At 41.8% G+C, this 27394-nt stretch overlaps 1 protein-coding gene across 1 annotated transcript in view; it reads left to right on the forward strand.

Moving 5' to 3' along the window:
- Positions 1-4736: 4736 nt before the first annotated feature.
- LOC136879362 (E3 ubiquitin-protein ligase TTC3) overlaps positions 4737-27394 on the forward strand; it is a 349380-nt gene continuing 326722 nt past the window's right edge. Inside the window, exons 1-3 of the mRNA XM_068229092.1 lie at positions 4737-5292; positions 16007-16137; positions 26987-27128. Of these exons, the coding sequence (XP_068085193.1) occupies positions 5205-5292; positions 16007-16137; positions 26987-27128 (361 nt within the window). The 5' untranslated portion in view covers positions 4737-5204. The remainder of the gene's footprint in view (positions 5293-16006; positions 16138-26986; positions 27129-27394) is intronic.

A 27394-nucleotide genomic window follows, 5' to 3' on the forward strand; every position in this document is an offset into this window, starting at 1 on the left:
TTCTGTGACGGGAGCGGTAGGGAGTAGAGATCAGGGAGTAAAGAATATAGGGAGATGCCTTGGAGCTCTGAGAGTGAAGCCCATTGACAGTGGTCTACATAGGAGGCGTGGTCGTAAATAGGCGCGAGAACGCATGTTTTTTTTAATAGTCAAATCTATCACAGCTCATTGAAGTGAATACGGTGTACGCAAATTGTAATTGCGGGATTTTTCAGATGCAAACACTGTGCGACATGCTAAAATGCAAAAGAGATACCGTACTAATATTTAGTTGATGTTGTAGTTTTTACAATGTCGTGTTGTGCATACGGTTGCAAGAATCGGAAATCCAAAAATATTCCTGGAATAACATTTCACAGGTAAGATTCTAAGTGTGTAGTGCAGTACATTATACTGCACAAGAAACAGTTTCCACGAACCCTCGCCAGAGTGTGTATGCAGCCTCTGCGGGGAGGCCTGTAAACGCTACCACTTCAGCGCGTGCCACAAGCGCACTAAATCACTAATGGAATATAGCAAAGAATAATAAACCTTAACTCTCTGCACGTTTGTGCGCTTTTCTTATTAATAAATAATAATTGTATTTCGGAGTCTCAGAAGCACCGTCCACTTTTTCTAAAAAATTTTAGGTTAGACTTGTTTATCGTAATTTTTTCCTGAAGTATCCTGTTCATGAAGAAAGGAGAGCAGAGTGGATTAAGGCCATTGGAAGGGAAAATTGGATACCTTCTCCTTACACCAGGAAATGTTCAGCACATTTCAAACCGGAATTATTTGATCGGTCCATGAAGAAAGTTGTTTTGAAGGTGAATGCAGTACCTGCTATTTTTGAAGCGTTCCCTTCTTACCTACAGAATTAGAACATTCGAGGCCTAAGGAGTTTTCATTTTCACGCCCTTCGTGGCCCTTGTCTTCCTTTGGCCGATACCTTAATTTTTCGAAGTGTCGGATCCCTTCCATTTTTCCTCCTAATTAGTGTTAATAGAGGATGATTGCCCAGTTGTACTTCCTGTACGGTAGAATAAGGCTCACGGTATCCCCTGCCTGTCGTAAAAGTCCCTGGGTAGGTGGGGGTAGTAGGACAACACCCACGGTATCTCCTGCTTTTCGCAAGAGGCGACTGAAAGGGACCCCAGGAGCTCTCAGTTTGGGGGGGAACATGGGTTGGCAACCACGGGGCCCTTAGCTGAGTCCTGGCATTCTTTCCACTTACTTTTGCCAGGCTAATTTTAATCTATCATGTCTGACTCCGATGGTTAACTCTTGCTCTTTTTCGACCCCGAGGCTATAAGAGGATTCTAGGTCTGCGGTCATTTTCTCGGCCTTCATGACCCTTGTCTTTCTTTGGCCAATATCTTCATTTCTCTCTGATTAGTATTAATGGAGGATGCATGCCTAGTTGTATTCCCTCTTAAAACAATAATCACCACCACATGTCGTAAAAGGCGATTTAGGGCCTAAGGGTCTCTTAAATTCGGAGTGTGGGTTGGCGTCCAAGGGGCCCTTAGCTGGGTCTTGCATTGTTTCCACTTGTGTCAGAGGATGGTTTACTTGATGGTTTTACTTCCTATTAAAACAATAATCACCACCACCACCACCACTCCAAAATATGTAGTAAGTAATGTTGCTAAGCCCAGTTTGGTGGTTTATTGCGCATTCCCCTAAAGCATTCAGATTGCGGCATGTCATTATTAATAGCCTATTCCTTATCTTTACTGATATCTGGTGAAGATTTGCATCTACTGTTTTTAATATACTGGGTTTATAGTACCGATTAGGGGCTGCCTGGCTGAGGTGGTAAAGGTGAGCTCGGTTCGCCTGGAAGGACGTGTGTTCGGAACCTCGTCAGGAAGTCGTAAAATTTAAGAAATGAGATTTCCACTTCCGGAGGTGCATATAGCCCTGAGGTTCACTCAGCCTACATAAAAAATCAGTACCAGGGTAATTCCTGGGGGCAAAGGCGGCCGGGCGTAGAGCTAACCACTCTACCCCATCAAGTGCCGAGGTTACGGATAGTGGAAACCTTTACCTTCCTCCCCTCCTAGAGCCTTCATGGCCTGTACGGAGATGACTTTGCTTTGCTTTTGCTATAGTACCGATGGTCAACTAGCGAGACGGTAGATTTATGGCTGCGGGTCATGAGAAACGCTTTCTTAGAGCTTAGTAAAAAAAAAAACATTAATAGGTCTGTTTGCCAGAAAATTTTATTACCGTTAATCGCCGTGTTATTTTGAAACGATTCTACTTAACTGAGCGATTCGGAGTTTCCCTACTCCCGAGAAAATGTCTTAGTTTGTATATATCCACAACGTAAGAACTGCCATGTTTTGGTAACCGTGGGGTGCGTGGCCGTTGGCTTCAAGCGATAGCCACAGTTACTAGGGCAGCTCCCTGTATTCATTACTCCCTGGTAGAGATGGAGCCTCGGCGCAGAGTGATTTTTCTTTGTTGTTGTTTTAGGTGAATGCCAACAGGAGCGCCATTAGGTACTACCAACTGTTGAAGGAAATGTATAGCTTTCCTTTATTGGTTTGCACCAACACCTAGATAATAAGGCCTCTAACAACAGCGTGGTGACGTCACGCTAAGGAGGCGATGGCAATGCAGAGAAACACGGAACATGGTTAAACACAGACATGATTTTGATATATTTTGCTAATGGAATAATTTATTTATTAACAAATAGCATTTAAATTTTAAAGGATATTGAATTATACTGTCGTCATTACCGTATTTTAGTGACTCTGTCATTAAAGATAAACAGCAAACAGTTGTAAAACACGACAGCATTTTGCAATGTTAACTTACTTAGGCAGAATTGCTAACAGCACAACAGGATGTTACAAACATATTTCAATTTAAATGGGCATTACATTATCGTAAAACTAGCACGTATAATATCAGCATAGACCTAACATCTTAGCTGATGTAGCATCACTGACAGTATTTGCACATGAACCTACAATGTTTCCTCCCTTGGAGTTCATGTATGGTTTAATGAGAATTTCACCTACCGGTACCATCGATGTTACCAATTTGTCACTCTGTTCGAAACCTTGAAATTTATGTTTTATGTATTCCAGAAAGTATGTAAGTCTCTGTACTAATATTGGACTACCATTCAGACTGGAGCCTATTCTTTTAAAAGTATTGACATGTGGCAACATTAAATTGCTACTATGTCTCATAAATTTGTAAAAATCGCACGGTGCAACAGCCCTGAAGCGCTTGGCCTTGGCCCTGCTCAGCCCGAAGGCCTGCAAATTACGAGGTGTCTTGTGTTCTGCAGGACGAATCCTCTCGGCTGTTATTCTTGGCTTTCTAGACCGGAGCCGCTATCTCACAGTCAGATAGCTCGCAAATGTAATCATGTAGGCTGAGTGGATCTCGAACCAGCCCTCATATGTAGATAAAAATCCCTGACTTGTATCTGTTATTGAACGATTTATGAAGTTTGTCTTCTTAATGTTTAAAAACAATTCATTATTATCTAACAATGCTTTAACCTTAAGCAGTGCCTGAGTTGCTCTTTGTCTGACGAGATTCCATATATCGCCCTCAACATAAATGACTGTATTATCTGCATAGTATATTACGATGTGCGAATGTTCGTCATTTGCTATTGTTTTCTCTAGATCATTAATAAATAGAATGAACGATAGTGGACCTAATACTGTGCCTTGTGGGACACCCTTATGACGAATGACTTCTTGTGTAAAGAAATAATGAAGGGTCGACGAAGAACTCCTACCTGTTACAAATATAACAGGGTTAGTTGAGTAACACATTATTCTGCTAACCTTGTTTCTAGGCTAGAAGACTCTTATCTTAACTGTTACCGTACTTTAAATACCACCCATTTATCTTGAACAACAGATAATACTTTCGGACTTCCTGTGGTGCATGTGTCAGTTGAGGAGTCAATATCAACTCAGTTACCTTATTCTTGTGAGCTTGGAGAACAGTTTGATTACGGTATTGTTGATTGAATATTTTTATTACCGGTGTTGTACTTATACCTACCACATGTTAATAGTGATTTTCTGAAGACCTGGTACGGTATTTGAAAACCATACCATTTCCTATGTGCTGTACAATCCTTCAGTAAAATATAACTTATAGACGATTGAGTATTTTGGAATGTCTTGTGTGGAATTTCGTCGACTTCACAAATCTGCAGTATGTAGTCTATGTGTAGCAAGTGGCACTTCTGTAGGCCTACTTATCTGTGGTATTGTCTACCCCAATATTATTCTCTTTGTAGAGTATTTTCGAGATTTATGAAATTATCTGTACTGTTGTTCCATCCCATTCTTTTACTTAGCTTGGTTAACAGAATCCGAAACTTATTCACTTTCCGGCGACATCCAGAGAGCTTCTACTTGCCGTGTTAAGTATGAAACGAACCAATGAGCGTTTCGGGATGTAGATAGAGAAGGAAAAAACCACTGCCTGCTCATCAGCGGCGCTAAAATGTTACCAATATTATACGCACTGGTGTGGTTGTATTGAATTGTAGACAAAAATAAATGTCAGTGGATCGATCATGAGTTTAATTTACAACGACATTGCTAATCAGAGCTATCATTGAGAGAAATGATAGTTCATTACAGTCCCAGGCGTCTCCGTATGTATGTATAGTCACTAAAATAATTCCCATGTTTCATTTTTGAAATGTTGGTTACCCTTTCGCAGCTGTTCGTAATCGGAACTATTTTCCTCATGCTTGAGCTGCCGCTTTGAGCTGCTGATAAGTGATAACTTTGTTTTCGGAGTCAGGAAGTTGTGGGGTGTGTAGTGACGCGTGTTAAGTTTCAGTTTCAATTTATCAATCAGTGTGTGTGTGTCTTAACGACATAAAGATGCTAATACTATAGCACATTGATAGTTATAGCGGGAGCAGGTTGCTGACTTTTTGTGTGTGTTATTCTTTGTTCGGATATACGTCATTATTTATTTGCGTTATTTGAAATACCGTGTTGTGGGTAGTGTATGCAATGTTTTTTTCAGAAATATTTACCTGCTGAAGTTCTTCCTTGATATTCTCCTGTAATGTTAATTATTATACATTCATACTTATACATAATACGATTTATATTCCATAGCTTTTTGATAGTGTTTTCGCTTGAAGTCTTCGGAAGAGTTTTTTAAGTGCACAGTGTTCCATACTGCGTACTATTTATTTTCAGATATAATATAAGAAAATGTCCAAAGTGGACTCTTTAAAGGAGCTGGGGAACTCCTACTTCAAGAACAAAGACTATTTGAAAGCGATTCAATGTTATAAAGAAGGTAACTACCTATTTGTTCATATTTCTATACCCTTTTTATTTACATTTTCCATTCTTTCATTCTGCTCCTATTTTGCGTGTATTACTATATTATCTGTAGCGTTTGGTCAATTAACACGAACTTCAAGGAACATTTTGTCTTTGTTTACAGTGGTGTGATTTTGTTCACCCCTGGACAATTTGAATGTTGTTTTAAAAATTGAATTCAGTGGTCTATTTAATTGTTGTTTAATGTGTAGTGGTGGTTCTGTTGAGATCGTCTGTTTCACTGCCACTGTATGCACCAAAATTGCACACTGGTATTTTGCTTTATAGTATTAGTGAGACCTAAATGTGGCTAACTTGATCCTTATATGATGGGTTAGGTTTAGGTATTTCATGTATATGGCTTGCAGAAATTTAAGGTTATGGTTTTCTGTAAGTTCTTGATAAGCCTAATTGTATGATGCTTTATTCTGCAACATTCATCGTAATATTGTTTTTACTGGGTGATAATTTACTGGCTACAGTTTAATTCTCTAACTAGGTAGCTAGTTTTATGACCTTTCTGGTGTAAAGCACAAGTTCAGTATTTGTATTGTATGCAATTCCACATGTGATTGAGGACTTTAAATGAAAATCCAGAAATATTTTTATTTAAACCTCACAGGTGTTCTTTAGTATTGTGGAGGCTCCATCTATGATCGTAGGCAAATAGGTTTATTTTAGGTTATCACTGAAGTGATTTCTTCAATATTTTATTGCACACATTGAAGTTAATTCATTCAGATGGGCTATATTACTCTGGCTTTGGACAATGCTGTTGACTAGTTTTGATTTATTACCCTTCAGTTAGTATTGAACACTTTTTTAAAAATTTTAAGGACTGTTTTATGTATTATACTTGGTCAATTGTGCTTTTCAGTTCAGTTGTTTAAGGAGGTTAGGTACAACTGTTGCAATGTGTAGCAGTTGACTTGTCACTAGCTTATCTTTCAACCAAGGGTGAAATTTAAATAGGCCCTACTTGTGATCATAACCATGGAATCTTTGTAAACTTTTACTAGTGGTCTACGCACTGCAGCACAAGTTGATGCATTTCCGGTATTTTGAAAAGTAAATATATTTTACCTCATATTACTTGTAGTCGAGCGATATGTACATTCCTAAGGTTAGAGACCCACCAAACTATACCCAAAAATATAACATATTTACGTTTATAGAAAAACATTTAAAACATGCATATTTTTCAATCCACTCATATCAGCATATTGACGAAGTTTGTTACAGAACGATGTTGCTCCTAGAATTCAACACAGATAAGTGTGATTACCAACTGACTTACCAGCAATGAATGGACCAAGAAAATGTAAAAAATGAAGCAGTGGAGGGCACTCGCTTCAGTCGCCAGGCTGACATCATTTTATGCACCCTTGATGGAGGAGTTTAAATGACCAATGGAATGTCATCTATGAGCCAGATCAAAAAATAGATTGTCACTAAGAGGCATCTGATCTACTAAATAAAAAAGCTGAACCACATGGCACTACACCCCTGGTGTATCATGTAACTTGTTTAGTTCGAAGGCCTGCTGATTACATGGTTAGCTCGGCAGTTCCTACTGGCCATTATTCTTGGCTTTCCAAACTGGGCTTGCTATCTCACAGATATCTCCTCAGTTGTTCTGACGTAGGCTGATTGTCAGATCCAGGTCTTGAGTGGGAAGTGAACTCAGGGCCATGTTTTAAGAGGCATGCTCACTACCCTGTAGGCTATGGGGCAGAGACCATTAAGTAACTAATCTGCTAGCAACAAAAGGGCAGCCTGCAGTAGTCTCACCTCTGGTGCATAGAGTTAAGTTCTGCCAGGATCTCTGTTTTTATGTAGAAACCAAATTTCAGGAGGTGACTTCTTATTTTTGAAGTTCCCTAGGAATTGGCCAGGGTTGGAATCACAGCCATGTTATGACAAGCCAGTAATGATCCCACCTGGCTATCTTGCCTTGTTAGTCTGCAGAGGATCACACAAAATTACTGAATGTGACAGACTTCGGGAGTAATGGTTTTCCGTGGTTTCCCATTTTCACACCAGGCAAATGTTGGGGCTGTACCTTAATTAAGGCCACGGCCGCTTCTTTCCCACTCCTAGCCCTTTCCCGTCCCATCGTCGCCATAAGACCTATCTGTGTCGGTGCGACGTAAAGCAACTAGCAAAAAAAAAAAAAAAAAAAAAAAAAAAGACTTCGGGAGTAAGGAGACCGAGTGGCTCAAGTAAATAGAATGTTCTGAGCTGTCAGTGGGGAGATGGCATGGAATGACAATAGTAGATGAATGAGCTTGAATGGAGTTTTTAAAAGTGAAGACCACTATATTAAGAAAAAGTTTTAATTCAAGAGGACAAATTGGGGGCAAATATTAACTTAGTTTATAGGAAGAGGAATTAGGGATTGGGAGATGTTCACTAAATTTCCAACTCTTTTGAAATCACTTAAGAAAAGACTTGGCAGACAACTGATAGGAAATCAGTCACCTAGGCAGCAGCCCTAAACGTAGATCAGTGGTGATTGATTGACAGAGCCTTGAAGGAGGAGTAAAATATGAAAAACCGGGCGACTTGGCTGTGCAGTTAGGGTCACGCACCTGTGAGCTTGCATCCAGGAGATAGTGGGTTTGAACCAAACTGTCGGCAGCCCTGAAGATGGTTTTCCGTGGTTTCCCATTTTCACACCAGGCAAATGCTGGGCTGTACCTTAATTAAGGCCACGGCCACTTCTTATTGTTATCACTATTGTTATTTCATCTCGGTGTTTTCTGAATTTGTACATTCCTCATCGCCAGATGTTTCATTCCAGGCTTGTGTCAATGTCATACACCTGTCAATGTTGTTTATGTTAGGTACACATGTTATGTGAACCTCTTAGACTGATTCCGATGGTTCAGTCTCCTTCCGTTTCGAACGCTAGTGCTGTGCCACATCCTGGGAGCGATCTGATGGCGAATGAACATGCCATTTCCACTTCTATCATAACATGTAAATTTTAAAAAGTCATTGTTTAAGATGCCTTTCTTGTGGACAGTTGAGATTTTCTTCTGATGACACAGAACACAGTTCTCTGCGAAATGTAAAGAATTTCACCTTATTTTCTTGACACGGCATAAGCCCAAAAGCCTATACAGTATCATGTCCATAAGTATGGGCCGTGAAAGCATCAATGGCAATAATCAAATAAGTACTTCAAATACGGTATTATATCCCATCCCATAGTCTTTAGTGTATCCCCAGAAATCTTACCAATTCTAGCTGCTTTTCTAGTTTTCAACTTACGTATCTTATTTTATATTGCTTAATTCCATTCTTTTCTTTACAATACTTCTACAGTTCAACCATAATAAGATAAAAAGACTTCATTTATTTTTCTCTACTAGACTGCTTCAAACAGAGTATGCTTGGCATGGTGGCTAAAATTCTAGTGCAGAGAATTTGGATTTACATCACTTTGGAATTAAAGAGGAGTTTGAAATGCAAATTACTGTATACGGTGTAGGCTAGATTACAAGGTAGGTGCTAAGACTTTACTGTCAAATTTTTGATGGCTACGGGCTTTACGTCGCACCGGCACAGATAGGTCTTATGGCGATGATGGGATAAGAAAGGCTTAGGAGTTGGAAGGAAGAGGCCGTGGCCTTAATTAAGGTACAGCCCCAGCATTTGCCTGGTGTGAAAATGGGAAACCACGGAAAACCATCTTCAGGGCTGCCGATAGTGGGATTCGAACCTACTATCTCCTGGATGCAAGCTCACAGCTGCGCGCCTCTACACGCACGGCCAACTCGCCCGGTGTCAAATTTTTATAATGCTCATTGATAAATTTAATCAAATACTTCACAGTGGCTTTATTTATTCACAGTTTGCACAGTAACACAGTAAGGCTGTACTTTTATCATACGATAAATAAATAAACCTAGCGTCAATACGCAGAATGCAAATGTAAACTCGTGTCCTCATCCCGAGGTGGTGCAGCTCTTTTCAGGCACACCCCCATTGGAGGTGAGCTGCATGTACCATTTCATCCACATACCAGCCCTCCTGCCATTCTTAAATTTCTGGCAGTACCGGGAATCGAACCCGGGCCCCCGAGGACGGCAGTTAATAACACTAACTGTTATGCTAGGGAGGCGGACAATACGCCGAATACTACATAATGTTTTATGACACACTATTACATTGATGAGATCAAATATTTGCACACCGTGAATTCTAGAAAATTGCTGGTCTATCTTGTCTTGTGTTGCTGCATTCTTGTTATGGGCTGCACTACAGTATCATTCAGTATGAAATTGTCTTGCTCTGCTTTGCTTTCGAGTTCGTAAAAAAAACCAATGAAACCTTCCACACACTATCTTATTCATACCCTGAACTGACATCTCTTATTATGATTACACGTGGTCACCAGCTGCCAAATTTTTCTACCATTCCTTCCTTTTTGCGCGTAACGATGTGCCTATCTCTAAATTTCATCGGTCTATCGTTGATGGTTCACGCAGCGTAAGCCAAGAAAGCAAGTGACCGACCAACATTTTTCTCTCTTTTACTGTATATCGGAACACGGTAACTGTATTATTTCACGAGCCTCGAAATATATTCAGAAATATAAGTTATTTAATGTTAATGTTATTGGTTTTACGTCCCACTAACTATGAATTTGAGCACCTTCACCACAGGACTGAGACAGGATTGAACTTGCCAAGTTGGGCTATAAGAAGGCCAGCGCTCTACAATCTGAACTGAATCCTTAGCTTAAACCTCAGTTTCATACAGCTTAAGCCAGTCACAGATAAGCTCGGCTTACCACTTGCATTCCCCACTGTGAAACTCGTCCAGATTTTAAGCTCCTGCTTAAGACCGATCCAAGGCTTAAGCGTATACTGTGAAACCGGGCCTTAGTGGCCTTACCATATGCAGCAACTTTTGAAATGTCTTCCAGTTCATTCTGTAATAAAATGTATGAAATTATGAAGGATCTTAAGTTTCTTAGCCAACACGAAAGCACCATTCTCTTGGCAGTCCACGTTATGCGAGTATGAGTTGACCCAAAATCTCTTTTTTCGTCTAGTTACCCGACTTTTTCGTAATTCTCGAAGTACTGTAACAACAAGCCTTCCGAATCACTAGAGGATATCTTAACTAATGGCCCACAGATGTGCATGTACGTGGCCTATGGGGCACGGGACAGGACAAGTTATTTCAGTCGTGTCTCCTGTCCCATGTTGCGTGTCCATGAAGTGTGCGCTCTGACTTAAATGCCATTTATCCGAGATAATAGGCCCTACTCCACTTTGGAAATAGACATTTCCACATGATAAAGTACTATTGTGGGAATACTTTTGCACATTCATCTTGCAGTCTGGAAAGAATATGTTCGAAATATTGCCATTTTCTGTGTTGCTGTTGGTTGGCTAAGTTTGCTATTGTCTCTGATAGAGTTCTAGTCATCTGGCCTCAGGGCTGCCATATTTGGTGAAAATGAAAGGATTGCTCAGTTTAAAGTTGCAGACCAATTGGTCTTGTCACTCGCTGGACCTAACCTAAGTAGTTCAATGGTCTAAGAGCCTGTAGGCTTCCGTGTCCCCAGACCACCTTTACATGTCGTGCAACAAATGGTCCTGTCACTGTCTGGTGGGGCTTATGCCCCTACTCCTTATTTGCTTTCCAACAAGGTGTAGGCCTAATTCAACATCTGTCCACTCACAAACATAAAAGCACTCGTTTGCAGTATTTCTGCTGTGTAGGTTAATGTGCCAATGTTGGTTGCCCTCTTTACTGAATTGTGATGTTTACTACGTTTATAACTGTTGAGTAGTAGTGAGAGTGTGCTTCTTTGTCAAAGGCATTCTCTCTTCTGAAATACACTGTCTTACGTATACCTACATTCACCCCTCTCTCTTCAATCACACAGATATGCTACGGCTATGGAGTCAGCTCTGCATTCGGGAGACAAGCAAGTCCAAACCCCACCTTCGGTTGTCCTGAGAATGTTGTTATCTGCTGTGGGTGGGGGTGGGGGGGGGGGGCGCAGACAAAGAATACACCTACGGTATCCCCTGCCTATCGTAAGAGGTGACTAAAAGAGTAACACCCCTTGCGGGTGGGAGATGCAGATATAGAATACACTCCCGGTATCCCCTGCCTGTCTTAAGGGACGACTTAGGCGTGGACACGGATTATGGTTTGGTACAATGTTTTGTACCCCGTATGGATGGGAGGGGTTGAATACATCCACAGGTAATCTCTGCCTGTTGTAGAAGACGACTAAAAGGGTCATGTGGCCATCGGTCCCCTCTTTATTTCTTTTTGTCTTTTTAGGGTTAGTTGTAGACCGATTGAAAATTCTTGATATGTGTGCTGCTCGGGGATGGGCCTCTTACGTGTGCGACTACGCCCGATAGCCCGACAGTATTCCCAGAACTCACGTCGGGTGGGAGCGCCATGTACCCACGCAGTAGTATCCTCCTGACAACACAGTTTCCTGCAGAACCGAATGCCGGGCGTATTATTGTTTTTATTTTTTATCTATATTTATTACTCTGTACACACTATGGGGTACATGTTATTGCGGGTAATTGAAGGGAGTCTTAGTGCTCATTGCCTCATTCATCCCATATTGTGCATCGTCTAACATTGGACCCTCGGTAATATCTGCTACGACCCGGGGTATTGCCTTGGGTGCTTGGTTTGGCCACAAAGGGCCCTGATTGGAGTGGGTGGCATTTTGGGGGAGGATTTCTGGCATGGCTTCAAGTGGGTGGCATTTGGGGAGGATGATTTCGGGCATGGCTTCGTAAAACATCTTCAGCCTGCCCACCAAGGTCCCCCACCGAAGTCTTTAACTTTTGATTCCTTGCGGGGTTCAGCCTCCTGGGAACATGCTCAGCGTGAAGGAATGGGATCCAGCTTCCGTAGGTTTCTGGTTGCTACCAGAACTGATGGGAGTGACTTCAAGCTGGTGAAGCCTATTTTGCCCAATAGGCACAAAGACGTCCATGGTGAACTGGAAGACCTTATGCGCAACAGTAGTTTGTTGCTGAAGACTGCACTGCCGTGCATGCTGATCCCTTGCTCACGTGCGACCACTTTGGTGATATTCCCTTCAAAATGGAGGAGTGCAAAACCTTGAATCTGGTTCGTGGAGTTATCTTCCACTGTTATCTTGCATACTGACGAGTTGATGGAAGACATGAAGCACTGTGGTGTGACACACGTCCGGCGTATTATGCGCAAATTCAGTGGTGAGGCCGTTGTCACAGGTGCGTTCATTGTCTCCTTCAAATTATCAGTGTTACCAGAAAAAGTCAAGAGGTAACAACCTATCGCTGCGATGTGAGGCTGTATATTCCGCCTCCCATGCGTTTCTATCAATGCCAGAGGTTTGGGCATATGGTATCTCGTTGCTGGAATCCGTCTGTTTGTGGTACATGTGGCAGAGTAGCTGACGTTGTGGAAGAGTGCACAACTCCTTACAGGTGCACTAATTGCCCTGGTTTTCATTCAGCCTGTGATTGGAACTGTCTGGTATATCTCAGTGAGATTAAGATCCAGAAGATTTCTATGAATGCACCCGCCAAGACACTAGAGTGCGCGGGTAGCCGGGCTGAGTGGCTCAGACGGTTAAGGCGCTGGCCTTCTAACCCCAACTTGGCAGGTTCGATCCTGGCTCAGTCCGGTGGTATTTGAAGGTGCTCAAATACGACAGCCCCGTGTCGGTAGATTTACTGGCACGTAAAAGAACTCCTGCGGGACTAAATTCCGGCACCTCGGCGTCTCCGAAGACCTTAGAAAAGTAGTTAGTGGGACGTAAAACAAATAACATTATTATTATTATTACTAGAGTGCGCTAAGATAGTACATAGTGTTCCAGGTCTGTCATTTACATCATCTACACCTGTTACAATCGCTACGCCCAAGGAGGCTGTTGCTGCTGTGAGCAAAGTCGCAAAGAGTAAAAGCTCGAAGGTGGCGACCACCCCACCTTTGACCACAAAGAAGTCTGTGCTGGCTGGGACTCCTTAGCCGGCACAGCAGGGGTGGAGGAAGGTCAAGTCTCCCCCACCAAGAGGATGGCGAAAGCCATGCCCATCCAAGGGAGGCTGGGAAAATATCAGCCAGCCCGTCTAAACAAGAAAAAAAAAAGGTAGAGGAGAGGAGCGCCCTTACTAGGTGCTCCTGCTAAGGGGAAATCATGCCCCCCCTGAATCAGCGCCAGCAGTTACGCCTGGTCCTAAATGTGAGCACTCCCCTCATAGGAAGAAATCCCTCCCCCAAAATACGTTGGAAGTTCTGGGCAACAGTCCCCTCATCCATTGATGTTACTGCTTAGGTTTTAAAGCATTTTGCTGCTTATAACCTAACACTCATCCCTTTTAGTCGACACTGTGGCACTGGTGCAGCGGAATTGTAACAGTATGATAGGCATCTTGCTGAGCTGCGCCAGCTAATTAGTGAGTTTTCGGTGAGTATAGTCTACATTCAGGAAACTAATCTCAGACCAGGTAATCATATGGTTGTGAGAAATTTTCGACTGCTCAACAGAATGACATTATGCTAACCAGGCTTCCGGTGCCATTGCAATTTTTTGTCCTGATACTACAGCAAAGAGGTTCCACTAAGAACTCTGCTGGAGGCTGTAGCAGTTCACGTTCCGTTGCCTGTCATAGCAACAGTGTGTAATGTTTATTTTCTACCAGGTCAGCCTTTTAACATAAATGATGTAACTGATCTTATAGATCAGATTCTACCTCCATTCCTCTATTTGGACGATTTTAACGCCCATCACCCTATTTGGGGCTCTGAAATGTCTTGCCCTAGGGCAAAGGGAGTTGGATCTATTAGTAAGAGAGCTGGTTTTATGTATTTTGAACACAGGTGAACTCATTGCAGTGTACGGTACACACATAATCTCGCATAGACATTAGTCTGTGCTGCCGAACGCTGGTTTTACCTTCTTGCACACGATGATCCCTATGACAGTGACACCATTTTCCCATTGTTCTCACTTTGTTTCTTAAACATGCTGATTGGCCAAAGTTCGCATCATTAGCTGTCTTTAATGAAGTGACCAGGTGAAGCTTAGATGGTGATATAACTTACATAATACAAGTTATTGTTGCTGCTGCTGAAGAATTCATTCCATTGTTTTCAGGGTCTCCTCACCGAAAACTTTGTTCCTTGGTGGAACAAAGAAATTGCGGCAGCCATAAAAGAATGCTGCCGTGCTCGTAAACTCTATTGTACACAGCCTACTGTGGCCATCTTGGTTACATTTAAAAAACTCTGTGCTAAGGCGCGAGTTCTTATTCGACAGAGTAAGAAAGCTTAGAGGGAGAGATGTGTCATCTATGACATCACAAACATAGTCATCTCAAGCGTGGACCAAACTTAGAATATTTTTGGTATACAAGGATCATCTTAGGAACTGGGAATTTCCGTTGCAGGCAGTATTGTCACTGAACCACTCTCGATTGCCAGTCATTTCGTGGATGTGTCTGGCTCCGGGAATTACCATAGTGATTTCCTCGCTCTGAAGCAGGAGGTAGAATGTCATCACCTAAGTTTTGCCACTCAATTTTCAGAGGGCTATAACATGCCTTTGTGCCTTGGCACTTTGCAAGGACACGTGTCCTGGACCAATGTCCATAACCACATGTTGAAACACGTAGTCTGTAGGTAGGGTAGTCTGTTATATCTCCTTCGTGTGTTCAGCCAAATCTGTATAGAAGGTGAGTTTGTCTCAGTGGTGAGAGGGCATAGTAATTCGTGTCCTCAAGCCTGATAAAAATCCTAAGTATGCAGGAAGTTACAGACCTATTTGTCTTACTGTTTGTGTAAGCTATTTGAGAGAATGGTGAATCACCGCTGTGGTGTCTGGAGAAAAAAAGGACGTTTGTCCGAGTACCAATCACTGACCACTTGGTATGCCTGGAGAGTTCTATTTAGGATGCATTTCTCCACAAACAGCATTTGGTGGATGTTTTCTTTGACTTTAGAAAAGGCCTATGATATCACATGGCGATATGGTATGCTTCTTCAGTCATAATGTAAACCAGAGTTGATTAATGTCATGTTGGACCCTCTGAGGCTTCCAGCTTCTGAGATAAGTCCCAAGGTGGTCTGCATTGATTCCACTTAATTTGAGCTCTGCTCCTCTCTTGTCTTCCTTGTAGTCTGGCTCCGTGGCTGAGTAGTCGATGTCTTGCCCTTCAGTTCTTGGAGCTCTGGGTTTGTTTTCCTGCCAGGTCGTGTTATTTTAATCTTGACAGGTTGATTCCCTTGACGTTGGGACTAAGTGTTTTGTGCTGTTCCTACCATTTCTGCAGATCACATACTACACTATCCTCCACTGCACTAACACACAGCTTCCAATGCATGGCCGAAGCTACCCACCCTCATTGAGGACCTTCCTTACGAGGGGTTCACCAGCTTAGCAAAGTCCATGAGCGTGAAAATGTCATTAACATCTCTTCCCTGTTCAACCATTGTTTGTGGGTTCTTGATCTTGGTGGCCTACTGGCTGACTTTTTCATCTAGGATGTTGCGGTTCAAATCTTGCCATAGGCATGTGGAGAGTTCTTGATTGTGAAGTCACATCCATCTAGTTAACACGCCAAACAAAGCTGTACGTTCCCTGGCTAATTATCACCACATTATCAGCCATTAATGTAATCTTCTCTTTTTCTTTCCAGGTTTGGAGTTAAATCCAGCAAACTGGGTTCTTAATAACAACATTGCGCAGGCCTATTTGGCTAACAAAAATTATAGTGAAGCAGAGACTCATGCTGTTGTGACAGTTGCCTTACAAGAAAGCTCTGTCAAGGTAAGATGCATATAACTTTGTGATTGAGCTTATGTTTGATGTGTCACCGTCAAATTAGAATAGTTGGTTTTTGTGGGAGGGATAGAAAGTATTGAACATTGTACAGTATAGAAATACACTGCTGTTTGTAGAAAGTGAAACACCAAGACTGAGAGCTGTGATTACCATGCAATTTATTCCACATACTAGCTGATGTACCCGTGCTTCGCTACGGGATTCTCAGAAAGACTGACTTGGTGGTTTTCCTAACTGAATTCAACATAGGTCATTACAAAAACGTCAGTAGGAATTTAGCGATTGAAAGCAATGTTATCATATAAAATATTCGATCAAATGAAAAACCGCACACTTTCTCACTTTCAACGAACAGTACTACGGTGCTGATCTAACAGTCCAAAGTTCCAGAGCTGGAACAACCAGGTCGCAGACTACCATGAACACTCCTCTGTCATTATTCCATTAAAAATGCACACTACTCATTCCAATCAGTGCCTCAGAGTAGGGATTGAATAACTCGAATGCTATGATGCTATTTTTTAATTTTTTTTTTTTTTTTGCTTTACGTCGCACCACACATGTCGTCTTATGGCGACGATGGGTTAGGAAAGGCCTAGGAAGTGGAAGGAAGCGGTCGTGGCCTTAATTAAGGTACAGTCCAGGCATTTGCCTGGTGTGAAAATGGGAAACCAACAGAAAACCATTTTCAGGGCTGCAGACAGTGGGGCTCGAACCCACTATCTCCCGATTACTAGATACTGGTGAATGCTATGATGAACCAGTGTGTTACATTCCTGCAGTATCTGAAAATGTATGAACCAGAGGAATGGCATGCTAAAGAAGAAAGTTTCCCAACTCCCCAGCTATTTCCCGCCAGTGTTCAGTCAGGCTGTTATACTCGGTACGCAGTAGTAATCCCATCTATCGGAGTTGAGCGGCACCATAAGAAACGAAGAACATCACAACAAACAATGGTCAATGTAAAGTAATTGTTGATCAGTGTTAAGCGCTTTGGATATTGTAGGCTTTCTGAAATACCAATCTTATCATAGTCGGTACAGTAAAACTGAATGAAACACGAATGATCGGAAATTGTATTGTCTATAACTTTTGTTATGTAGTACCGTACTTTTCTATAGCACCAATAACATAGGTACCGGTATTTAAAATTAAATTTTAGGCGCCTTCCCCTAAACTACCACTTCATCTCGGGGAAAATAAAATTTTTTACTGCCTAGACTGTAGTTTCTTATCCCCGACTCTATATAGCGGTTTTCATTAAATTCTGTTAACCCATTTTCTCGTGGCTCGGCGTTGATGTGGACTTGGCAACAAAAATACAAATTCATTAATATCTGTGTTATCAGAGCCGGTACGGTAAAAATGCATAAGACATAAATGACTGGAAATTGAATTCTATATAACTTTAGTTATATAGTATTTATCGATAGGACCGCTAATAATATAAATATTCGATAATTAAATTTAAGGCCTTCCCCTAAACTACCATTTTACTCAGCGTGAATAAAATTATTTATAGCCTAGATTGTAGCGGCTCATTCCCCGACTTTACATACCGATTTTCATTAAATTCTCTTCAGCCATTTTCTCGTGATGCGTGTACATACAGACAGACAGAAATTACGGAAAAGTAAAAAGTACATTTTCTTGTTACTATGGACATGACCGATACAGAAATACCATTCTTTTCAAATTCTGAGCAATGTACAGACAAAACTCTTATTTTATATGTATAGATTAGGGACATGACAAGACATAAATGATCACAATTACAGAACTGTACATGCACGGTGACTGGAAATTCAGTACGGCATAATGCCACCACGCGCTGTAATCAGGGCCGCTAGACTTCGTAGCATGGAATCAAAGAGCGTCTGAATATGCTGCTGGGGAATACTCTGCCATGCGGTTTGTAGGCACGTCCATAAATCATCAACAGTGGCTTCAGGAGGACCTGAACGAACAAGGTGCGGATCGACCACATCCCAGACATGTTCAATGGGTGACATACCCGGCGAATGGGCAGGCCAGGGAAGCAGTGGTATCCGTCGTTCTTAAGAGAAGGCTTGTACATTCCTCGCCACGTGTGGCCGGGCATTGTCCTGCTGGAATATGGCGTCTGGAACGGCCTGCAGGAGGGGCAGTGCCTCGGGTTGTATAACCTCCCTGATGTAGCGGTAACTGTTCAGATTGCCCTCAAGACGTAGGAGGCGAGATCCCATGTTATAGGCAATTGCGCCCCAAGCCATCACACTTGACGTTTGTCCGCTATGCCGCTCAACAATACAGTCTGCCCAATGGCGTTCACCACGGCAGCGTCTTAACGCATATGCGGCCATCGCTGTAGGACAAGTTGAAGCAGGACTCGTCCGAAAACACTACATTTTGCCACTCAGCACGTCAGTGTCGGTGTTCATGTGCCCATTGCAGTCTACGGCGTTGGTGGTTGCTGGTCAATGGAAGCCGGCACAATGGCATGCGTACCGAGCTTGATAGCTGCAGCCGCTTAAGTGCGGCCAGTATCCAGTAATCGGGAGATAGTGGGTTCGAGTCCCACTGTCGGCAGTCTTGAAGATGGTTTTCCGTGGTTTTCCATTTTCACACCAGGCAAATGCCGAGGCTGTACCATAATTAAGGCCACGGCCGCTTCCTTTCAACTCCTAGGCCTTTCCTATCCCATCATCACCATAAGACCTATCTGTGTGAGTGTGACGTAAAGCAAAAAAAAAAGGCATGCCTGCCACCAGAAGACGGCATCAAACCGTCGATGCTGACATCCCCACACCCGTTGCAGTGCTCCAACGTCAAGCCAACACCGTGGAGAAAGCTGTTCTGTCCGTTGCGGACAAGATGGCAGTCATCTCGCACTGTGGTCACACTGTGCCGTCCAGTACCCTGTCGGCGCTGTGTATGGTCCTCTTCTTTCCACTGGTTCCACATATGCCTCACTGTTGAAGCAGCGTACCCTGTACGAGCCGCAGTGTTACGGAACGACAGACCCATCTCCCGGAGTCCTATCATTCTGCCCCGTTCGAACGCACTCACATGCTGATATTCCCTCCTGTGATGTCGGCAAGGCATAATGGCACTTAGGTACACGTTTCAACTTTGTATGACGACTCCACACTGACTGAGTGTTGCATAACACTGCCCTGGTCGGTCACACACAGAAGGACACTGCTGGGCCTATGTGCACGCCATCTCTCTGCAATTTAAAACACTTATTATGGTTCTACTGTTCTACACGTTGTCTGATTTTGGCGTGTTTCAGACCATTGCTTCCGAGTGTTTCACTTTCTACAAACAGCAGTGTATGTTTGGTTCTTTATAACTGCTTATTGATGTGAAATGCAATTTATGAAAGGGAAATGTGAATGTTTCGAATATACAGTTCCACGTGAATTAATCAGGAGTAGATTTCCTTTAAAAAAATTCCCAGTGGTTTGCACCAGTATGCAACATATTACTTATTCTTAGATCCAACAGTTTCTAGCGTTGATTGAGTAGTAATTGTCCTGTGGGACTCTCCTCCTCCTGAATCTGCTGTATGTCTCACGGAATTCAGCTATCACTTCAACCTGCGATCACTCCATTAATTCTTCACAGATTTTCATAAAAGTTGTTGGTTATGCAGGTTCTAATACTGGCTACATGGTGATGTAGTTAAAGTGATTGTACCATTTTTATTAAGCTAGTTATTAATCATAGAAGGAATGGAATGTTCAAAGTGACGTAGTTTGTCCTTGACTGGTCATCAGCGACCTCACACCATGTTCGCTAGCAGCAGTCGGCTCTCCTTGGGTGCAGCGCATATTTTTTTAGAACTTCAAATACGGATGTTAGACCAATGTTCCTGGTTCATTATGTATGTACATTATTGGTGATATGTCTGCCTCCGTAGCGTAACGGTTTGTGTTATTGGCTGCCTTCCTCGGGGGTCCCGGGTTTGATTCCCGGTACTGCCAGAAATTTAAGAGGGCTGGTATGTGGTTGAGATGGTACATGCAGTTCACCTCCATTGGGGGTGTGCTTGAAAAGGTCATAAAGTTGATTATGCCCACAGTCATGATGTTGGCTACTGGTTGCCCATTTTTCATAGTTCCCCCCCCCCCCCCCCCCAAGCATCCAAGAAACTGCACGTTGCTTGCAGGGTATGCCCTAACCTTTTCCGAGGCAAGTTTACATGCACCATATTCATATTTAGGCTGTTATTACAGAGGGGTTGCCTCCTCCTAGAGGCATTTTATACCTACTGCCAGGTGTTACTTTAGGTCGCTCCTCAGGCGTTCAGACACCTTATGCAACCCCTTCCCTGGAGTATAGACATTGCTGACAGGAGAAAGTTCTTCTGTTTTATCTTCTGTTGGGACTGGGGTTCACTTTTGCCAACTAATGACCAAGTTCTCCTTTCTGGTGAATTTATGCATCATTTCCTGCACAAAGGCTTCACCTGGACTCCAAATGGAGGACTCATAGTCATTGGTTCTCCCTTTGGATGTCAAGTTTGCTAATGGCTGCTTGACCCTCGGCCAGACAGTCACAGGTAGTCACATATGGTAGCAGGATGATCCTGACCTGACCGGAATCAACAAGTAACTTATTTAGCGGTACACACAGACTGCCTCTGTTTCACCAAAGAAAAGTGAAACTATGGCAGGAAAAAGAAAATGACTCAAACTGATGAACGTTTCCTTGTCAGAAGAAGCAGATCAAACCCTAGGCTCACTTCTGTGGACTTCGCTCATGAATTGGGGGCACAGGAGTGAATCTGTGCGTTTCTCTCATAGACTTCTAGCAGTTGGAGGGAAAACCCACAAATCTGTAAAGAAAGGCCTTTTAACAGGAGAAATGTGCAGGAAACATCTCTTGTGGGCGTGTAGTCATCAGGTTTGGAGAGGGGAACACTGGAAGAAAGTTCTTTCCAGTGGTGAGTCACTTTGAAGTATAGGAGCAACAGATTCAGTACATGCACCGAGTGAAGAATGAGCCAACAACTTTAGCACATTTATAACAGACCATAAAACACCCTGTGAAGATGATGTTTCACGCATGAAGAAGGAGCCCTTAGTACAAGTCGATGAGATGATGAAATCTAACCAGTATGTCCAAATATTGGAAAGGAGGGTTGTTATGAGCTGCGGAAGAGGTTTCCTGATGGCGATGGAATTTGTCAGTAAAATTTGACTGCTTACCGTACTACAAAGAAACTGAGACATTTTTTGTGTGAGAACAATATTTGTCTTAGAGTGGCCAGGAACTTCCCTGACATTAATCCAATAGAAAACATTAGGGCTATTTGCGGAGACTCATAAAACTTGACTCCTTCTTCATTTCCCATTTCCAGTCTTCTGGATCGGATTGCGAATCGAGGACCTTCAGTTTTCTCTCACTCAACCGCTCTCTTCCTTCCTCCAGTATTTCTTCTACTTTTACTCATCTGTTCTGTATACTCTTCTTCACTGTATCCATCTACCTTTTCCTGGGCCTTCGTGTTGTCTTCCTCGTATTATTTTCTCTGTAAATACCAGTACTTGCTTTAGAACTCGACCCTCTTCCATTCTCATCATGTATCCATACCATTTGAGCTTACTGGTCTCTATCTTGCCTTGCAGTTTGAGGAATCCCATTCTTTCTCTAATTTCTATGTTTCTGATTTTATCCCTTTGTGTCTTCCCAATTATTCCTCTAAAGAATTTCATCTCAGCTGCTTGGATTCTCCTTTTGTCATCTTTTGTACTTGTCAATGTTCCTGCTGCGTATGTCAAAAATTGCGTACAGAATTATCTTGCATTTCTCTGGGACATCCCGGTCACACTATACCTCACACTTGGGTAAAACCCATTGGCTGGTTGAATTCTCTTTCCAATTTCTTTATTTTCTCATCTTCAACAAGTTTGAAGCTTTTCACAACTTCTGATGATCTTTCATTTGCTTCAATATTCCCTCTTCATTCTCTATTACCTCTTGTCATCATTGTTGTCTTACACTTCTCCACACTTATTTTCATTCCATATTCCTCTATCTCCCAGTTCTGTACAGTAACTTGTTCTTGTATTTCCATTTCATCTTCTCTTCATATTACTATATCGTTTGTCTCTTTGCAACTCATTTCTTGTTGTACCCTCTTGTGGATTTCATCCAAGACTGTGATGAAGAGTAGAAGTCCTGTTTCTTCATTGAAGCAGTGCAGTTTGTTTATCCTATCTTAGTCTTCACAATACGTACATACTTTTCATACATGGCTCTGATCATTTGTACTTCTGCTCTGTCTATTCTTTTATCAATGCATCCCAGACCAGTTGCCATGGGACACTGACATATTCCTTCCCAGTATGTATAAATGTCATCACTAAATCCTTCCTGAATTCCCATCTTTTCTCCATCATATTCCTTAACGCAAAAATTAGATCGAAACTTGATTTGTCTCTTCTAAATCCATATTGCTCTTCCTCCTTTTCTATTTTCATCCTCACTCTTCCCTCTATTCTCTCAAGGATCTTTGCTACATGTGAACTGAAGGTAATTCCCCTATGGTTGCTACATTTTTTCACCCTTCTTGAATACTGGTATTATCAGACCCTTCCTGCAATCTTCTGCTGCTTCATTTTTCTTCCATATCACTTGAAATAATCTGTTACTGGTTCTCCTGCCTTTATCGTCTCTGTAGCCACCTCGTTCACTCCTGATGCTTTGTCAGCCATCTTCTTTATAGCTTCTTATATTTCCAACATTGTTTACCTTCATTTTGGTTTTCTTCCACCATTTCTTCTTCTTTCAGTTCTTTGAATTTGCTAATACGTAATCCAGCAAAATACTCTTCCATTCGCTAGAGAGCATCGTCTCTCTGTGTCAAAATTTGTCCTGTATCTGTCCTTACAAATTTTGTATCCTCTCTCCTGTTTACTTTGCTTATAACCAATCCATAAAAACTTGACTCTTCCACTAGTCAAGTATAGAAAACTTTCTCAGATCTATTCAGGTGTCAGTAATACACTTCAGCATTCATATAACATGTCACACTTTTTGATACCATTCTGTCATTATCAAGTTTCCGTAATGTAAACAATATTGTACCTACATTTATACACATTTTTAAAAGTGATTTAGTGAAGTTTGGGATGTTCTTGCAAGTAAAACATATAATTCTGGTATTAATGTGTTCTTTTACAGTTGTTACATTTCGTGCTTCAGCAGAATTGAAAACTTAAAAGTTTCAATAACTGAAAAAGAATGGCTTCCTTCTTAAAAAAGAACGCACACATCTTGAAGGATAACATCCTTTTTGTATACTGCATATGACTTCTTATTTCTATGTGTGGGTTCTAGGCTCTCAGTAATCATCATCATCATCATCATCATCTGGAACAGGTTCCAACCACAGGCCAGGTCTACTTGGAACATAAGCCTCTCCATCGTTTTCTGCCCATTCACCACTTTTCTTCTGTCACTGTTGTCCAGTTCCCTCCTCTTGTCTCGATGCTCTTCTTTACACTTTTCAGCCATCTGTCCCTCAGTCTTCCTCTAGCTTTCCTTCCCTTCAACTCCATGTATAACATTTTCTTGGTAGCCTCTCTTCTCCCATTCTGTTAACATGTCCATACCATTGCAGCCTTGATTTTTCTATCTTTTCCTGTAGGGGTACCTCATTTGCCATTTCCCGAACTCTCTCATTTCTTACTCTGTCCATTCTTGTTAAACCTACCTTTGAAACTTAATTTCCGCTGCTTGTATTCTACTTTCATCCATCTCCTTCCTCACCCACGTTTTTGATCCATATGCATACCTGCCAGTAATTCCAGTTTTTTGTAAAATGTACGGATTTTGAGTGTGTTTTACTGTTGTACGGATGAACAACGTTATTGTACGGATTTTGAATATCTGCGCTTGGTTTCACTTTCTGCGGTCAAATCGGATTTGTTTGACTTTCGATAGTAGCTGGTAATAAGAGATGCAGTGTTTGAAATTTGGCTGGTAAATGTATCGATAATGACATTATCGATTATCACCATGCTTTTGTCTCACCTGTTTGACCTCAACTGCTACTTCATTCACTGAGATGTTCCCAAACAAGTAGCAGGCAGTGATTTTGAAGAAAAGAAGTCCGTGAAAAGTAGCAGGCTGTGAATTTATGTATAAAAACTTTAGTAACTGCGTCAAACTTCTTAGGAGCTGTGAAAGGTTTGTTTGTGTGTGGGTGTGAGTATAACCTTGGCGGTAGTTCTGAAACTCGTGGAATTGTGTGACGAATTTGTAAGCGATTTAGTGTCTTTAGTGGTGTTCGTAATGAGTTCAACTAAGAAATGATATTATCAGTCTTTTAGCGAGGCATATTCTGCTTAATTTCCTTGTTTTATACGATCATACGATCACGGAAAGTGTTTCCAGTGTTACATGGAAACAGATGAGCACTCATCAAGATGTAACTTTGTATAAGTTTTTAATTTCAGGGGTGATCATAACATATATTTGACTTGTATTTGTATTGTTTATAATCTCCCCACTTGCTGTCCTTTATCCTTATGCCGCAAGACATTGCGACACGCACGTGTAGTAAAAAATTTTCCGCTTTAGGATTTTCCGGACTTCTCTTTTTGAAATTTGGCAGGTATGCATATGTCAAAATTGGCACATAATAAGTCTTGTAGATAATTTCTTTACATTTCTGTGGTACATCCCTTTTCCATTTCAGTCCTCTCACACTCTTAAAAAATCCATTTGCACACCTTCCTCTCATTGATTTCCATCCTGTTTCCTCCATTTTCTTCTATTACACTTCCCAGGTATTAAAAGCTTTCAGCTCTTTTCAACTGCTCCCCACCTAATGCCATGCCATTATACCCTCAGTTCTTCTTCTTTCGTGACGTTACCAACACTTTACTCTTTTGGGCTGAGAACTTCATTCCAGAAGATGATACAACTTCCTCCCATTTAGCTGTTCCTGCACTTAACTGTACACTATTTGTTAACTTAAACCATCTAGTTCTTTTGGTTCCGACTGTAGCACAGCTTTTGCTTCCATCATACCTATTTTTCACCCTTATCACTATTTGCTTATTTATTGCTTTTACTCTCATAGTTTCCCAGAGCTTGTTTCTACGGGCACTGTCATACGCCTTCTCTATGTCCATGTAGGCCATCACTAAATCTTTCCCATACTCATAGTTCTTGTAGCTGCCTCACTCTGAACAAATTAGACGGGAAGACCTTTGATTTTTTGGGGATTGAATACCATAAATATGGCTTTATTTACATTATTATAGAGATCAAATTCTTCAGCTGTTGTGTTGATATTGTCTGATGTAATTGGTTGAAGACCCTCAATGCTGTAACAAAAGATCAGTGTATCATCAGCATGTCTAATGTTGCCATTGATGCTTTCATGGCCCAGACTTACAGACATGATACTGTACAGGCTTTTGGGCTTAAGCCGTGTCAAGAAAATAAGGTGAAACTTTTTACGTTTCGCAGAGAACTGTCCTCTGCGTCATCAGAAGAAAATCTCCGCTGTCTACGAGAAAGGCTTCTTAAACAATCAACTTTTGAAATTTAGACATTATGAAGTAGAAATGGTACGTTCATTCATCACCAGATGGTTCCCCGGATGTGGCACAGTGCTAGCATTTGAAGCAGAAGTTGACCGAACCATCAGAATCAGTCTAAGAGGGTCACATAACATGTGTGTGTAACATACGACATTGACAGGTGCGTTACATACGGCACTGACAGGTGCATGACATTGACACAAGCCTGGAATGAAACGTGGCAATGAGGAACGTATGAATTTGGAAAACACCGAGACAAAATAACAATAGTGAAGGGACAGTGAAGGGAACTAGCTACGTAAATTCTTAATGGCTGGCAACCAGGTATTACTTAATTGATAGCCAGTGTCCCTGTTGAAATTGTCAGGATATCTATGTATTTCCACAGCTTCCTGTATAATCCTGGACCTGTAGTGTCTAGTGTGTGTAAGAGCTCGAGCATCTTGGAACATGACATCATGACCCGAAGATAGAGCGTGCTCAGCTATTGCCGATTTTTTCGTGAAAACAAAGAAAATATCGTTGGTGAGCGAATACGTATTGCCGGCACGGATCACGGAGATGCACTGAAGGTCACGGCGAATGACGTCAAAGGAAGTGTTGGAACTCATCCCTTCGTTTACACGGTGGCGATATTTTATTTTCACGTAAGACGCCGCCATGTCACGGAAAGTGCCGTCATGTCCCGGAGATGTATGAATCGACCTTTAGTTGGCCATGTCAACACGCGGTGAAACGACAGCAGATATGTGCACAACGATCGCATTAACTTGCAATGTTCGCCACTTATGGTGCTGCGGTGAATTTCTTTCATTAGCACACAGATCCTATACAACGTTATTTTCTTGAATCAATCTATTTTATTTTTCATAATTACATTATTCTTACAAAAATGCTGAGACTTAAAATTCCAATAACACATTAACGGAAGGGTGATTCATTAGCCAGGTAGGTTCCAGACCCTAGGCTTTCAAGTGATTAGTTTGCTCTGCAGACACTGTGTTAATTTTAGTCATTCAAGGAAACAGTTGACATGTAGAAAGAATTCTGTATAGCTTGACCTTGAATAAAGAACTGTACCGTGCTTGTTGCCTACTCTTGACATAGTCATGTGCACATCTTCTTGCACCAGAATGTGATGTGTAGTTCATTCTTACTGAAATTACATAGTTGTATTTACGTGACCCACAATTCATTGATTTAAAATTGAGATTATATAGATAATGTTGACAAATTAAAGGACTATTTGTGTTGAGCCTGTTGACTTGTAATGCATTTATTACTTCCAGGGCTACTACAGAGCAGCTAAGGCAGCCTACAATCTGAACAAGCCGGACAGAGCCCTCACATATGTGCGCAAGGGACTGAGTGTGTGCCCGGGTTCCGAGGAGCTCCGTGCTCTCCTTGATCAGCTGAGGAAAGCGAAACCGGGTTTGTATACATCTTGTTTAACAGGATGATTCTGCTGTGCAATGATTTTTCACTGTGCCCTATTCTCCTGTTATATCTCCCCATCTATTAGTAATATTAAGACCTAGTTGTTATTGCCGTTGTCAATGAGGGAAATTTCTTCCCATGTGCTTGATTACACTTTAGTCAACCATTTACTGAGTATTTTACACAGAGCAGTTTGGAACAGGTCTGGAATGGTTGATTTTTTCAGTTTGGTCTTTGACTAAACAATAGAAACTGGGTAA

Source organism: Anabrus simplex, chromosome 8, assembly GCF_040414725.1.
Source record: "Anabrus simplex isolate iqAnaSimp1 chromosome 8, ASM4041472v1, whole genome shotgun sequence".
In the NCBI taxonomy this organism is placed as follows: domain Eukaryota; kingdom Metazoa; phylum Arthropoda; class Insecta; order Orthoptera; family Tettigoniidae; genus Anabrus; species Anabrus simplex.